The sequence below is a fragment of the Pan paniscus genome, chromosome 8, assembly GCF_029289425.2.
Source record: "Pan paniscus chromosome 8, NHGRI_mPanPan1-v2.0_pri, whole genome shotgun sequence".
Taxonomy (NCBI): Eukaryota; Metazoa; Chordata; class Mammalia; order Primates; family Hominidae; genus Pan; species Pan paniscus.
The window spans coordinates 62,153,685-62,170,236 of record NC_073257.2 but is presented as its reverse complement, the minus strand read 5'-3'; the positions used below and the strand labels follow the sequence as shown (position 1 = coordinate 62,170,236).

General features: G+C 38.4%; 1 protein-coding gene across 5 annotated transcripts in view; it reads left to right on the top strand.

The window, feature by feature from the left end:
- Window positions 1-16,552, top strand: part of PARG (poly(ADP-ribose) glycohydrolase) — a 129,794-nt gene that overhangs the window by 50,435 nt on the left and 62,807 nt on the right. For all 5 annotated transcript variants that reach the window (XR_008619926.2, XM_055092787.1, XM_055092788.1 and 2 more), the window contains one exon: window positions 6,293-6,385. Coding sequence is in view for 4 of the 5 variants with exons in the window: in XM_055092787.1 (XP_054948762.1) it covers window positions 6,293-6,385 (93 nt within the window). In the remaining variant the exon portion in view is untranslated. The remainder of the gene's footprint in view (window positions 1-6,292; window positions 6,386-16,552) is intronic.

Genomic DNA, 16,552 nt, shown 5'->3' with positions numbered 1-16,552 from the left:
AGGATTATGAGGATATTTCCTCTTTGCTATTTAGGTTTTGGAGTGGTGTACTTCTTATTGAAAAATTGTCTAAAATTTCACATCCTAGACGTTTCATATAGATTTTGGTTTTTTTTTTATTAAAGAGGATTGTTAGTAACTTTTCACAATTTTATTAGGATCTAACTAGGTTTAGACCAATAGAGAAAATGGAGCAGCTTGTGCTATTTCTTATATTCATTGATTTGTGATTGATTTTTTTTTATTTTTTTATTTTTTATTTATTTATTTATTTTTTGAGACAAAGTCTCACTCTGTCGCCCAGGCGGAAGTGCAGTGGCACGATCTCGGCTCACTGCAACCTCTGCCTCCCGGGTTCAGGCAATTCTCCTGCTTCCGCCTCCCGAGTAACTGGGACCACAGGCATGTGCCACCACGCCTGGCTAATTTTTTGTATTTTTAGTAAAGATAGGGTTTCACCATGTTAGCCAGGATGGTCTTGATCTCCTGACCTGGTGATTTGCCTGCCTTGGCCTCCCAAAGTGCTGGGATTACAGGCATGAGCCACCACGCCCGGCCTGATTACTTTTTTAAAGCTGTTTGCCCTAAACTGTTTGAAAAAGATCTATGGAAATATTTTCTTTTATTGAAATAACACTGGTCTTCTCATTTTGCGAGCTACAGATTTCACTTATTAATTCAAAGTTCAGTAGTCAATATTTAATACTTTCCATATGTCAGGTATAGTACTTAGTCATGTATAAATATGTCTTTCATAAATATTAGAGCACATTTAACAGATGTATGTAGTTAATCAGATATTCAAAGAAAGAAGAAATAAGTAAATATCTCTTTTCTATTTGGATGTTTGTAGATATTTAAATATTTATAATGTTTTGATGTTTGGCAGATTTAGTTCCTTTATTTTAGTAGCTTGTTTCTATTTGTGGAGAGAAGAAAAAAAAATAGCCTGTCCACAGTCACTATGATGTGGTTGCAGTTATTACTGCCCTCCTAGGTTAGGGCTGATGTATTGGGGGTCACAGGGAGAGGATAGGGCTTTGTGCCATGAGATTCATGAGGTCAGTGACCACGTCTGTTAACTGTTTACTCTTCTGTCATCTTCTGGCACAATTCCTGACACATAATAGTTCCTCAGGTATTTGTTTATCAGCCAATCGAATGAATGAACAGATCTATAATCTAAGGAAAGGAGATAGGCAAAATAGCAGTATAATTTTGAAATTTATTGTATCAATTTTGACTGAAATATATGTATAATATATATTACATATATATACAGCCAATTTGTGGGACTAGAATAAAAAGTTGCTACACACACACACGCGCACACGCACAGATCAAAACACTTGCTGTATGTAATTATCTATGCAGACTATCCAGTAGAGGGCAGGGTTTTACTTGTGGGAGAATTTAATACAACTTTCTTTTTTTACCATCACGTAAATGCTTACCTCCCTTATAATCATCATTATCATCATAATAAGTAATATATGTTTATTTTTCTTTAATTGTTATAGAAGATTTGACCAATGGCTCTTGCTTTTCTTGAAGTTAAGAAATGATGTACATCTTAAATAACTTTTCCCTACTTGCATCCCAGTTTGCATTGTACAGGTTATAAGGTCATGGTGATATTTTAGATTATGCATTCCATCTCAAACAGTAGTTTAGTCGCTTATGTTCTTAAATGACATTTTTAGGTTCCCTTTTTGTGTTTCCAAAGCAGCATTAGACATAAGTCTGGAGTGTTGACAGTTGTGAAGAAGTACAGTGCAATAATGCTTCATCAGATAAATAAGCAACATTGTAAAGCTTGTCAGCAGAGCGCTGCAGTAGCCACTCATGTCAGTTTTAAAAGACAAAGATGGATACCCAAAGGAGACGTGTCAGCCTGTTAAGACACTTAAGGTTTAATATCTTTAGGTTGAACATGGTTGAATAGGCACTTCTCTCTGTCCTTCCCACTAATTACAGTGAAAAACAGGGGACCTTGTATGTAAAACAAACATAAGACTCTGAAAGGTAGAAGACCACTGACCAGCAGGGACTATGGGACCCTAGGAGAGTACATGGCACCAAAGTGGTATCAGTAAAGACCTAATGGGGAGCTTGAACTCTCACCCCAACCCAGCACTATCAAGGTACCTCTCTCACTTTCCACTTTGGGTACTAAAGGCTGACTGGGGAACATGAATTTTTACCCTCAATTGCTGGTAATGAAGTAGCTATCCCATTCCCCTGCTGGCACAGTATCACAGAAAGCCTGCTCTGGCTGAAGATTTAAATAAGATCTAAAGATTTCTAATACCCCAAATATCCAAATTTCAACAAAATGTCCCTCATGACCAGAAAAGAATCAGGAAAATCTCAACTGAAATGAAAAATGAACATCAATAGACACCAGGAGAATACAGATGTGAATTGTCTGACAATTATTTTAAAGTAGCCATCACAAGAAGGCTGAGCAATTATAAACATACTTGAAACAAATGAAAAAAACAGAAAGTCCCAGCAAAGAAAAAAAAAAAACTATCCAGAGAAACCAAATGGAAATTTTAGAACTGAAAAATATAATAACTGAATTTTTAAAATGGAATAGACAGGTTTAATGGAGAATGGGGATAATAGAGGAAAGAATCAGTGAACTTGGAAGAAATTAAGAGAAATTACTCAGTCTGAACAGCAGTGAGAAAATAGATGAAAAAACAAAACCCAAAGTTTAGATATAACATTTGTGTCTTTGTATGGACAGAAAGGGAGGGGAAAGAGGGTGGGACCGAAAAAATATTCAAAGAAATAATGGCTGAAAACTTCCAAAATTTGACAAAAGTCATAAATCTACAGATTCAAGAAGCTGACCAAAACTTAAGTAGGATAAACCCAAAGAAATTCATACCAAGACATACTATAATTACATTTCTTAAAACCAAAGGCAAAGAAAAAATCTTGAAAGCAGCAAGAGAGAAATGACACAATGCCTATACAGAAAAACAGTTTGAATGACAACGGATCTCTCAGCAGCAAACATGGAGACCAGAAAGAAGTGACACAAAATTTTGAGGACTAAGGAAAGAATTGTCAACCCAGAATTCCATATCCAATTAAGATATTCTTCAGAAAGGAAGAGGAAACCACAATGTTCTCAGGTGAAGGAAAACAGAACTTGACATCAGTGAACCTAACATAAAGTAATGTCTAAAGAAATTTCCTGAAACAGAAAAGAAATTATAAAAAAAAAGGAATCATGGAACATCAGGAAAGAAGAAAGAACAACAAAGAGTAAAAATATAGTAAATATAATAGACTTTTTAAAAACTTTTTTGAGTGTTGTAAATTATGTTTGACTTTTTTCACTGTTTTCAAATATTGTAAAATAGTTATCAATGTATGTAGAGGAAATATTGAAGATTATAAATGGAGAAGGGTAAAGGAATTTAAAGGAAGGTAAAGTCTACACTTTACTGGAACTGGTGAAATGTTGACACCAGTAAATGTTGGTAAGTTATATGTAATGCAGTCCTTCAGCAGCTACTTTAAAAAAAATCTATTCAAAGAGATGCAGTCACAAACATTTTAGATAAACAAAAATGGAATTTTAAACTATGTTCAAGTAACCCATAAGGAGGAAGGGAAAAGAAAACAGATAAAAGAAATAAAATGAAATAACAGATTTAAGTTTCAACATATCAAAGACTACATTAAACATAAATGACCTAAATTCATCTATTAAAAGACAGATGTGCAGAGTGAATTTTAAAAATGACACACTGTGCTGTTTACAGGAAGTGATTTCAGACAACAATATAGATAGGTTGAGACTAAAGATAGCTTTATTTATAATAGTACAAAACTGAAAACAACCAAAGTGCCTCTCAGTAGGTGAAATTGCTAAACAAACCATGGAATATTATATAATATTATATTCATACCATGGAATTCTACTTAGTAATGAGGAGGAGTGAACTATTGATACTTGCAATAACTTGAATGCCTTTTAAGGGCATTAAGCCATGTAAAAAAAGTCAATTTCAAAAGACTTGTATGTTTCCATGTAGGTAACATGGCAAAATTTTTCAGCTGAAAAACAAATTAGTGGGTGTTAGGAATAGTGAGAGGAAGTAAGCTGAGTGTGACTATAAATGGGTAGCATGAGATCTTTATTGTAGTGGAATGGTTCTGCATCTTGATTTTGGTGGCGATTACAGAAATGTACGTGTGATAAAATGGCATAGAATGATACACATTGTACTGGTATTCCTGGTTTTTAGTATGTTATAGTAATGTGAAATGTAACCATTGAGAGAAACTGGGTGAGAGGTATACTGTACTGTAACATCCTGTAAATCTATAATTATTTCAGAATACATAGTTTTAAAAAGCAAAAAGGCCTGTATAGTCCTAGCTGCTCAGGAGGCTGAGGCAGGAAGAGATTTTTTGAGCCCAGGAGTTCAAGGTTACAGTGAGCTATGGTCATGCCACAGCACTCCAGCCTGGGCAACAGAGCAAGACCCTGTTTCTATTAAAAAAAAAAAAAAAGATAAATTATAAACAGGAAGAGTTTGAATATTTTAAACAAGTGCATTAATATATTTTATACATTTTCATACATTTCAGATATAGAGAAGCCAGTATCTTTAGTGCATACCTGTAAAATAGTAGAATGTCATCTATGAATATATGATTTTTTAAAAATTTAGTTTTTTTATTTTTAACAGAGTTAAAGAGGCAGATTATAAAGAGGCAGTCATTTGACTACTCTAAAGTCTTTTTAAAACAAATCCCACTTTAGAAGATTAGGATTTAGCTCTTATTCTCACTTTCTCCACTACCATGAATGCAAACCTCATTTCTACCTCCGCATTTTCTCACTATAGTTTTCATATTCATTTCAATTACATCAGTAGTTTTTTTTCAGTTGGATAGTATAAACACTATTCATATATGGGCTGTGATTGCTTTTCCTCTCTTAAACAACTTTTTGTTTTCTCCAGAATTAATAATTGTCTTTTGTTTAATTTTCTGTATGCTTATGACTAATTGAATTTCCAACTCTCTGAATTACAAATATCCTTCTGTTCATTCTGAATGTGTTTATTCATTATCTTAATTTTAAAAGAGAAGTAAACATAGGTTGGGTTTTAGAGTTTTGGTGTAAAGAAAATTCTTAGTGTTAGAATTTACTGGCAAAATCAGGGCAAATATTCTTTGTTACTTTTTCTATTTACACACACACCCTGTCCAGCTGCAGATAAACAAATGGTTTTACCTTTATTTCAGTTTAGTTCCTGATTTTTGTCAAGAGTCTGTTTCTTCATCGATTCCAAACATTGGTCACATAGGGAAGTAGGAAGAGCTGTGGCATAGAGACCAGAACACTTAGGTTCTTGTTCTGATTTGGTTTTAATTGACCTCAATGTAGGATGATCAGGTAACCTCCTTGGCCTCAGTTTTCTCTGTAATAGTGACAAGCTCAGACTAGATTATAACTGAGGCCTCTTCTAGTTAAAATGTGATTTCAAGTAGATAAAGTATTTACTTCAGTCCTGACTGTATATGTAGTATCTCTAAATTAAGAGTGTTGTCATTTCCAGTACTTTTAAAGAAATACCCTGATGTTTAGAAAGACATTAGATTAAAAGGTGTTATAGAGAGGGGAAATTTTATAAAAGACAAAAATGGACCATGCATGGCATCTTCGTTGTGCTTCAAATTTTTATATGGGAATTGTGGTTTTCACTTTCCAAGGGTGTCTGGAAAAGAGAAATTCTAAGACCATCAGAAACCTCATTGTTTATTACCCAACAGATTAGATTTGACCCATAGAGTATGCTCTGAAGTAATTAATGTGGCTTTTATGGAGATTTCTTCAATTGTAGACCATTGAAACTAGATGGGTCCTTGGGGGCTTCTCAGAAAGTCCTTGGTGTCTAGCAGTTTCTAGTTGATATAACCAAGGGCAGAATGTACTGTTTTCCATTTGCAAGTGTTTTTACTTTATTGTGAATGTTGTGTGAGGGATATTTGATATTTGGGATACTTACATTTTTTTTCAGAGGGCATTAAGGTGAATTGCCTTAATGCCAAATATACATTTGGAAATGAATTTGTAAGTTTATTTGTATACACCTGTTGATGCATTTGTACATGTGTTTGGTGATGCTGATAGAGTGCCACTTTATGGGGTTCCATGAAAAGCAGATATGTAATTTAATTTCATAACAAACATATTCATTGGTTATTATATTTACTGGTTATTGTTATTCACATAACTTATTTTATTGGTTTTCAGGTACTTGAAGAAGCAGAAGCTCAACATTTATATCAGTCCATCTTGCCTGATATGGTGAAAATTGCACTCTGTCTGCCAAATATTTGCACCCAGGTTAGTGGATGTAGCTTCCTCAGTAGCTTCCCTGAGACTGACAATTGAATTTCCCTTAAACTCGAATGGCCAGGGTCACAGAGAGAGAGAGAGACAGACAGAGAGACAGAGAGAGAGAGAGAGAGGAAGAGAAGAGAAGAAATGGGAAACAGTTTTTGCCAAAGAGTATAGTAATTTTGCTGTATTAAGGAAAAGGTTAGAGGGTAGAGAGTACTACAAAAGGACATTAAAAATGCAGCATTCCATTCCTCAGCTTCTGTTTACACTGTTGAAGCTTGTTTACTTTGACTTTTTTCTCTCTTTGTTTAAATAACCTCTAACTTTAAAAAGTATTCATTATTTCAAAACATACTAATGGATTTGGAATAGCGTATTTTCTTTTTCTTTTTTTTTTTTTTTTACTGTAATAAAATTGTTCTATTTAAATGTCACCTTGGCTACATTAAAAGGCTGAATTTTCCAGGGGTTTTATTATTTTTTTTTATTATACTTTAAGTTTTAGGGTACATGTGCACATTTTGCAGGTTAGTTACATATGTATACATGTGCCATGCTGGTGCACTGCACCCACTAACTCGTCATCTAGCATTAGGTATATCTCCCGATGCTATCCCTCTCACCTCCCCCCACCCCACAACAGTCCCCAGAGTGTGATATTCCCTTTCCTGTGTCCATGTGATCTCATTGTTCAATTCCCACCTATGAGTGAGAATATGCGGTGTTTGGTTTTTTGTTCTTGCGATAGTTTACTAAGAATGATGATTTCCAATTTCATCCATGTCCCTACAAAGGATGTGAACTCATAATTTTTTATGGCTGCATAATGTTCCATGGTGTATATGTGCCACATTTTCTTAATCCAGTCTATCATTGTTGGACATTTGGGTTGGTTCCAAGTCTTTGCTATTGTGAATAATGCTGCAATAAACATACATGTGCATGTGTCTTTATAGCAGCATGATTTATAGTCCTTTGGGTATATACCCAGTAATGTGATGGCTGGGTCAAATGGTATTTCCAGTTCTAGATCCCTGAGGAATCGCCACACTGACTTCCACAATGGTTGAACTAGTTTACAGTCCCACCAACAGTGTAAAAGTGTTCCTATTTCTCCACATCCTCTCCAGCACCTGTTGTTTCCTGACTTTTTAATGATTGCCATTCTAACGGGTGTGAGATGGTATCTCATTGTGGTTTTGATTTGCATTTCTCTGATGGCCAGTGATGATGAGCATTTTTTCATGTGTTTTTTGGCTGCATAAATGTCTTCTTTTGAGAAGTGTCTGTTCATGTCCTTCACCCCCTTTTTGATGGGGTTGTTTGTTTTTTTCTTGTAAATTTGTTTGAGTTCTTTGTAGATTCTGGATATTAGCCCTTTGTCAGATGAGTAGGTTGCAAAAATTTTCTCCCATTTTGTAGGTTGCCTGTTCACTCTGATGGTAGTTTCTTTTGCTGTGCAGAAGCTCTTTAGTTTAATTAGATCCCATTTGTCAATTTTGGCTTTTGTTGCCATTGCTTTTGGTGTTTTAGACATGAAGTCCTTGCCCATGCCTATGTCCTGAATGGTAATGCCTAGGTTTTCTTCTAGGGTTTTTATGGTTTTAGGTCTAACGTTTAAGTCTTTAATCCATCTTGAATTGATTTTTGTATAAGGTGTAAGGAAGGGATCCAGTTTCAGCTTTCTCCATATGGCTAGCCAGTTTTCCCAGCACCATTTATTAAATAGGGAATCCTTTCCCCATTGCTTGTTTTTCTCAGGTTTGTCAAAGATCAGATAGTTGTAGATATGCAGCGTTATTTCTGAGGGCTCTGTTCTGTTCCATTGATCTATATCTCTGTTTTGGTACCAGTACCATGCTGTTTTGGTTACTGTAGCCTTGTAGTATAGTTTGAAGTCAGGTAGTGTGATACCTCCAGCTTTGTTCTTTTGGCTTAGGATTGACTTGGCGATGCGGGCTCTTTTTTGGTTCCATATGAACTTTAATGTAGTTTTTTCCAATTCTGTGAAGAAAGTCATTGGTAGCTTGATGGGAATGGCATTGAATCTGTAAATTACCTTGGGCAGTATGGCCATTTTCATGATATTGATTCTTCCTACCCATGAGCATGAAATGTTCTTCCATTTGTTTGTATCCTCTTTTATTTCCTTGAGCAGTGGTTTATAGTTCTCCTTGAAGAGGTCATTCACATCCCTTGTAAGTTGGACTCCTAGGTATTTTATTCTCTTTGAAGCAATTGTGAATGGGAGTTCACTCATGATTTGGCTGTCTGTTTGTCTGTTGTTTCTGTATAAGAATGCTTGTGATTTTTGTACATTGATTTTGTATCCTGAGACTTTGCTGAAGTTGCTTATCAGCTTAAGGAGATTTTGGGCTGAGACAATGGGGTTTTCTAGATATACAATCATGTCATCTGCAAACAGGGACAATTTGGCTTCTTCTTTTCCTAATTGAATACCCTTTATTTCCTTGTACTGCCTAATTGCCCTGGCCAGAACTTCCAACACTATGTTGAATAGGAGTGGTGAGAGAGGGCATCCCTGTCTTGTGCCAGTTTTCAAAGGGAATGCTTCCAGTTTTTGCCCATTCAGTATGATATTGGCTGTGGGTTTGTCATAGATAGCTCTTATTATTTTGAGATACGTCCCATCAATACCTAATTTATTGAGAGTTTTTAGCATGAAGGGTTGTTGAATTTTGTCAAAGGCTTTTTCTGCGTCTATTGAGATAATCATGTGGTTTTTGTCTTTGGCTCTGTTTATATGCTGGATTCCATTTATTGATTTGCATATATTGAACCAGCCTTGCATCCCAGGGATGAAGCCCACTTGATCATGGTGGATAAGCTTTTTGATGTGCTGCTGGATTCGTTTTGCCAGTATTTTATTGAGGATTTTTGCATCAATGTTCATCAAAGATATTGGTCTAAAATTCTCTTTTTTGGTTGTGTCTCTGCCTGGCTTTGGTATCAGGATGATGCTGGCCTCATAAAATGAGTTAGGGAGGATTCCCTCTTTTTCTATTGATTGGAATAATTTCAGAAGGAATGGTACCAGTTCCTCCTTGTACCTCTGGTAGAATTCGGCTGTGAATCCATCTGGTCCTGGACTCTTTTTGGTTGGTAAGCTATTGATTATTGCCACAATTTCAGCTCCTGTTATTGGTCTATTCAGAGATTCAACTTCTTCCTGGTTTAGTCTTGAGAGAGTGTATGTGTCCAGGAATTTATCAGTTTCTTCTAGATTTTCTAGTTTATTTGCGTAGAGGTGTTTGTAGTATTCCCTGATGGTAGTTTGTATTTCTGTGGGATTGGTGGTGATATCCCCTTTATCGTTTTTTATTGTGTCTATTTGATTCTTCTCTCTTTTTTTCTTTGTCTTGCTAGCGGTCTATCAATTTTGTTGATCCTTTCAAAAAACCAGCTCCTGGATTCATTGATTTTTTGAAGGGTTTTTTGTGTCTCTATTTGCTTCAGTTCTGCTCTGATTTTAGTTATTTCTTGCCTTCTGCTAGCTTTTGAATGTGTTTGCTCTTGCTTTTCTAGTTCTTTTAATTGTGATGTTAGGGTGTCAATTTTGGATCTTTCCTGCTTTCTCTTGTGGGCATTTAGTGCTATAAATTTCCCTCTACACACTGCTTTGAATGCGTCCCAGAGATTCTGGTATGTGGTGTCTTTGTTCTCGTTGGTTTCAAAGAACATCTTTATTTCTGCCTTCATTTCGTTATGTACCCAGTAGTCATTCAGGAGCAGGTTGTTCAGTTTCCATGTAGTTGAGCAGTTTTGAGTGAGATTCTTAATCCTGAGTTCTAGTTTGATTGCACTGTGGTCTGAGAGATAGTTTGTTATAATTTCTGTTCTTTTACATTTGCTGAGGAGAGCTTTACTTCCCAGTATGTGGTCAATTTTGGAATAGGTGTGATGTGGTGCTGAAACAAATGTATATTCTGTTGATTTGGGGTGGAGAGTTCTGTAGATGTCTATTAGGTCTGCTTGGTGCAGAGCTGAGTTCAATTCCTGGGTATCCTTGTTGACTTTCTGTCTCGTTGATCTGTCTGATGTTGACAGTGGGGTGTTAAAGTCTCCCATTATTAACGTGTGGGAGTCTAAGTCTCTTTGTAGGTCACTCAGGACTTGCTTTATGAATCTTGGTGCTCCTGTATTGGGTGCATATATATTTAGGATAGTTAGCTCTTCTTGTTGAATTGATCCCTTTACCATTATGTAATGGCCTTCTTTGTCTCTTTTGATCTGTGTTGGTTTAAAGTCTGTTTTATCAGAGACTAGGATTGCAAACCCTGCCTTTTTTTGTTTTCCATTGGCTTGGTAGATCTTCCTCCATCCTTTTATTTTGAGCCTATGTGTGTCTCTGCACGTGAGATGGGTTTCCTGAATACAGCACACTGATGGGTCTTGACTCTTTATCCAATTTGCCAGTCTGTGTCTTTTAATTGGAGCATTTAGTCCATTTACATTTAAAGTTAACATTGTTATGTGTGAATTTGATCCTGTCATTCTGATGTTAGCTGGTGATTTTGCTCGTTAGTTGATGCAGTTTCTTCCTAGTCTCGATGGTCTTTACATTTTGGCATGATTTTGCAGTGGCTGGTACTGGTTGTTCCTTTCCATGTTTAGTGCTTCCTTCAGGAGCTCTTGTAAGGCAGGCCTGGTGGTGACACAATCTCTCAGCATTTGCTTGTCTGTAAAGTATTTTATTTCTCCTTCACTTATGAAGCTTAGTTTGGCTGGATATGAAATTCTGGGTTGAAAATTCTTTCTTTAAGAATGTTGAATATTGGCCGCCACTCTCTTCTGGCTTGTAGGGTTTCTGCCGAGAGATCCGCTGTTAGTCTGATGGGCTTCCCTTTGAGGGTAATCCGACCTTTCTCTCTGGCTGCCCTTAACATTTTTTCCTTCATTTCAACTTTAGTGAATCTGACAATTGTGTGTCTTTGAGTTGCTCTTCTCGAGGAGTATCTTTGTGGCGTTCTCTGTATTTCCTGAATCTGAACGTTGGCCTGCCTTGCTAGATTGGGGAAGTTCTCCTGGATAATATCCTGCAGAGTGTTTTCCAACTTGGTTCCATTGTCCCCGTCACTTTCAGGTACACCAAACAGACGTAGATTTGGCCTTTTCACATAGTCCCATATTTCCTGGAGGCTTTGCTCATTTCTTTTTATTCTTTTTTCTCTAAACTTCCCTTCTCGCTTCATTTCATTCATTTCATCTTCCATCGCTGATACCCTTTCTTCCAGTTGATCGCATTGGCTCCTGAGGCTTCTGCATTCTTCACGTAGTTCTTGAGCCTTGGTTTTCAGCTCCATCAGCTCCTTTAAGCACTTCTCTGTATTGGTTATTCTTGTTATACATTCTTCTAAATTTTTTTCTAAGTTTTCAAGTTCTTTGCCTTTGGTTTGAATGTCCTCCCGTAGCTCAGAGTAATTTGATCGTCTGAAGCCTTCTTCTCTCAGCTTGTCAAAGTCATTCTCCGTCCAGCTTTGTTCCGTTGCTGGTGAGGAACTGTGTTCCTTTGGAGGAGGAGAGGCACTCTGCTTTTTAGAGTTTCCAGTTTTTCTGTTCTGTTTTTTCCCCATCTTTGTGGTTTTATCTACTTTTGGTCTTTGATTATGGTGATGTACAGATGGGTTTTTGGTGTGGCTGTCCTTTCTGTTTGTTAGTTTTCCTTCTAACAGAGAGGACCCTCAGCTGCAGGTCTGTTGGAGTACCCAGCCGTGTGAGGTGTCAGTGTGCCCCTGCTGGGGAGTGCCTCCTCGTTAGGCTGCTGGGGGTCAGGGGTCAGGGACCCACTTGAGGAGGCAGTCTGCCCGTTCTCAGACCTCCAGCTGTGTGCTGGGAGAACCACTGCTCTCTTCAAAGCTGTCAGACAGGGACATTTAAGTCTGCAGAGGTTACTGCTGTCTTTTTGTTTGTCTGTGCCCTGCCCCCAGAGGTGGAGCCTACAGAGGCAGGCAGGCCTCCTTGAGCTGTGGTGGGCTCCACCCAGTTCGAGCTTCCCGGCTGCTTTGTTTACCTAATCAAGCCTGGGCAATGGCGGGCGCCCCTCCCCCAGCCTTGCTGCTGCCTTGCAGTTTGATCTCAGACTGCTGTGCTAGCAATCAGCGAGATTCCGTGGGCGTAGGACCCTCCGAGCCAGGTGCGGGATATAATCTTGTGGTGCGCCGCTTTTTAAGCCCGTCGGAAAAGCGCAGTATTCGGGTGGGAGTGACCCAATTTTCCAGGTGCCGTCCGTCACCCCTTTCCCTGACTCAGAAAGGGAACTCCCTGACCCCTTGCGCTTCCCAAGTGAGGCAAGGCCTCGCCCTGCTTCGGCTCACTCACGGTGCGCGCACCCACTGACCTGCACCTACTGTCTGGCACTCCCCAGTGAGATGAACCCAGTACCTCAGTTGGAAATGCAGAAATCACCCGTCTTCTGCGTCGTTCACGCTGGGAGCTGTAGACTGGAGCTGTTCCTATTCGGCCATCTTGGCTCCTCCCCCCGGAATAGCGTATTTTCAAAATGGCTTAATATGACCCACTCCTTCCTCACCCTCCCCCAAATTCTATAACAAATGAGTTAATGATACTTTCTTAACTTTTTTTGAGACAGAGTCTTGCTCTGTCACCCAGGCTGGAGTGCAGTGGCATAATCTTGGCTCACTGCATCCTCCACCTCCTGGATTCAAGCAATTCTCCTGCCTCAGCCACCCAAGTAGCTGGGATTATAGGCATGTGCCACCATACCTGGCTGTTTCTTTTTTTGGAGTGCAATGGCACAAATCCCAGCTCCCTGCAACCTCTGCCTCCTGGGTTCAAGCAATTCTTGTGCCTCAACTTCCCAAGTAGCTGGGATTACAGGCGTGCACCACCACACCTGGCTACTTTTTGTACTTTTAGTAGAGACGAGGATTCAGCATGTTTGCCAGGCTCGTCTCAAACTCCTGACCTCAGATGATGCCTTGGCCTCCCAAAGTGCTGGGATTACAGGTGTGAGCCACTGTGCCAGCCTTAACTTTTAAAAATAAAGAATCCTGTATTTTATTTTGTTTGGAGTATGTTAATTATATATTGCTACATAACAAATTATGTCAAAATTAATGGCTTAAAACAATAAATATGTATTATCTCACAGCTTCTGTTGACTTTGGGAGCAGATTAGCTGACTGAGTGGTTGTGGATCAGGATTTCTCTGGTGGTTGCAGTGAGGATGTCAGCCAGGGTTTCAGTCATCTGAAGACTTGCCTGGGGCTGAAGGACACACCTCTAAGTTGGCTTACTTACAGAGCTGTTGGCAGAACGCCCTGACATGGGCCTCTCTATAGGCTGATTGATTGTCCTTATGACATAATAGCTAACTTCCCCAGAGCAAGGAATCCAAGGAAGAGAGCAAGGAAGCTGCAGTGTCTTCTATGACCTATTTTTCTCAAGGTACCTAGCATCACTTCTGCTGTTTTTCTGTTCATTGGAAGCTAGCCAGTACCCAAGGGGAGGGGTGTTAGACTCCACCTGTTTTTTTTTTTGTTTTTTTGTTTTTTTGTTTTTGAGACTGAATTTCATCCTTGTCCCCCAGGCTGGAATGCAGTGGCATGATCTTGGCTCACTGCAACCTCTGCCTCCTGGGTTCAAGTGATTTTCCTGCCTCAGCCTCCTGAGTAGCCGGGACTACAGGCGTGTGCCACTACACTCGGCTAATTTTTTTGTATTTTTAGCAGAGACGGGGTTTCACCATTTTGGCCAGGCTGGTCTCGAACTCCTGACCTCATGTGATCCACCCGCCTTTGCCTCCCATGGTGCTGAAATTACAGGCATGAGCCACCGTGCCCAAGACTCCACCTCTTAAAGAGAGGAGCATCAAAGAATTTGTGAACGTATTTTCAAACCTCCACAGGGTTTGTTTTGTTCATAATTTTATTCCTGTGTTTCTCACAACCGTGCTTGAATTTGCCTTTGTCTTTTATTTCTAGGGCCAACGCCTCTTGCTGCATGGCTGCTAGCCAGGGTTCTGCTAGCATTTTACTCCACAGAGGCCCTATGGACATTTGGGTGGAACAATTTCTGAATGTGTATAATGCGTTGCAGTATGTCATTAGGACACCCCAAAAACCACAAATAGGGTCACTGGGGCAACCAGAAAACAACGCATACATGTCCAAATGCCTTCTTGGACTATGCCACCTTCAGTTGAGACCCATGAAATGTTTTCCAGTGTGATGTTTTCAATTTTATGTAACTTTAATTTCACCTCAGTAATGCATTGTGCCTGAAATAAGTTTTACTATTGGGCAGGGGAAATATATTTTAAAACATATCTTCTTGTTTCTGTTGGAAGTTATTTGCTTGATCATATTCCATGTTTGTTCTTTTTCCTTTCTCTCCTTACTTAGTAAAATCTCTCCCTACCTCCTAGGTATGCCTGTCTGTTACTTCCCCTGTGAAGCCTTCCCTGCCTCCCAGGCAAGGTTCATCCCTCTTGAAGCACTCAAATCGTTGTTTTGTAATTCTTGTCATTATATATCTCTTGCCACTGGATTATAGTCTCCTTAAAGGGAGATCCTCTTTGTGTCCCTGGTTTGCATGGTGCTTAATTATATGCTTTTTGAATTCAATATGTAGTTCATAATCAATAATAGGTAGTAGGTAGCCTTTGGGTGTGGGCCATTTAATCCTCTTCCCCTCGTGCATATGAGAGTTTCCATATTTTATTTAATGAGAAATTTTTGTTCAAAGGTATCTAACTTTGTAAGCTATAACAAGTCCCTTGGAACCAAAATCAGACCCCTGAGTCCTCAGCTTTTTGTCCTGGCTTCTCCCAGTGACTTTCTTCTCCATTAGCATATCAACGGGGAGAGCATGGAAATTCTGTGCTTTGCCCCCTATTGAAAAGTCAATCTCTGCTGTGAAAGTTAAGATTTTTATTTGAGATCAAAATACGTCTTGTGGCAAGTTAAATTGTATATGTTGGTGTTTAATAATTTATCACATTGAAGTACTCTAGGCCAAATCTAAAGGGTAAATTTTAGATTTATCAAAATAAAATTAAAGGAAACAAATTTGGTCAGGAACTTTTTGAAATATCTTGGTTCACAGTAACCAGCCTCTTATTTTGTTGAGCCGATTGCTTGACAGTAAGATTTACATCTCCTGATTTCTCCAAATAATGAGTTTTTAGGCATTTCTCCTCACCAAGAGAGGAGAAATCATTAACTCTATTTAAAATTATACTATTTGTTAATTTGGGAGACAAGAAATGTTTGTGTTTGAAGTCCATTAAGCCTGAAATCTTTACTATTAATTTTTAAAATCATTTTTCTGAATAACTTCGTAAATGGTAGTTAAAAACTCATTTCTTCCTAAAACCAAGCAGCACTTTGCTTGAAGCCATTGATGCACTGTCACCTTTTCTAAACTCGTTGCTTGGTTGTGAACAAATGCACTGGATGGAAAATGGAGATCAATATGAGCTCTCTATTTTTCTCAGAAATGGTGATTGCTAAGACCTGAAGGGGAGAGAATTTTGTATAACATAGTGAAAATATTCTTTACCTTTTGCTTATTTGTTTACCTTTGAATTTTTCCAAGATAAATAGTTGAATTGCAAGTTTAATCTGTTCTTTTTTCTGGCAAACTCTTATTCTAGCAGTGGTGTGTACTTCTGTACTTAGAAAAGCATTCATTATTCAGCACCGCAGTTTTGGTTTGTCTTGCCTGCCCTTTCCTCAGGTTCATTCTGGGTGTCCACTCCTGAGATATGATCCGGACAGTTTGCTCTAGGCATGCCATTTTGAGATGAGTGCAGTTACCCGAAACTCTTAGTTCTGGGTCTTACTGAAGGGGAGAATGAAATGCATCTCTAAATATTCTGTGGGAGCATTTTGAAATTTAACAGCTGAAGGATAAACTGGTAGTTGGTGTTTGATTTTATCAGCATGTCTTTAAAAACATAGTTTAATATTTAAAATATGTTGACAAAAAGAGTCAAACTCTGTAAAATATTTGAAGAGATTTATTTTGAGCCAAATGGGAGTAACCAGTGGCCTGTAACAGCCCCAGGAGATCTGAGAACATGTGCCCAAGATGGTCAGGCTTGGCTTTATACATTTTAGGGAGACATAAGACATCAATCAATACATGTAAAGGGGGCTTACAGGTCTTAGGTAGATTCAAAGATTT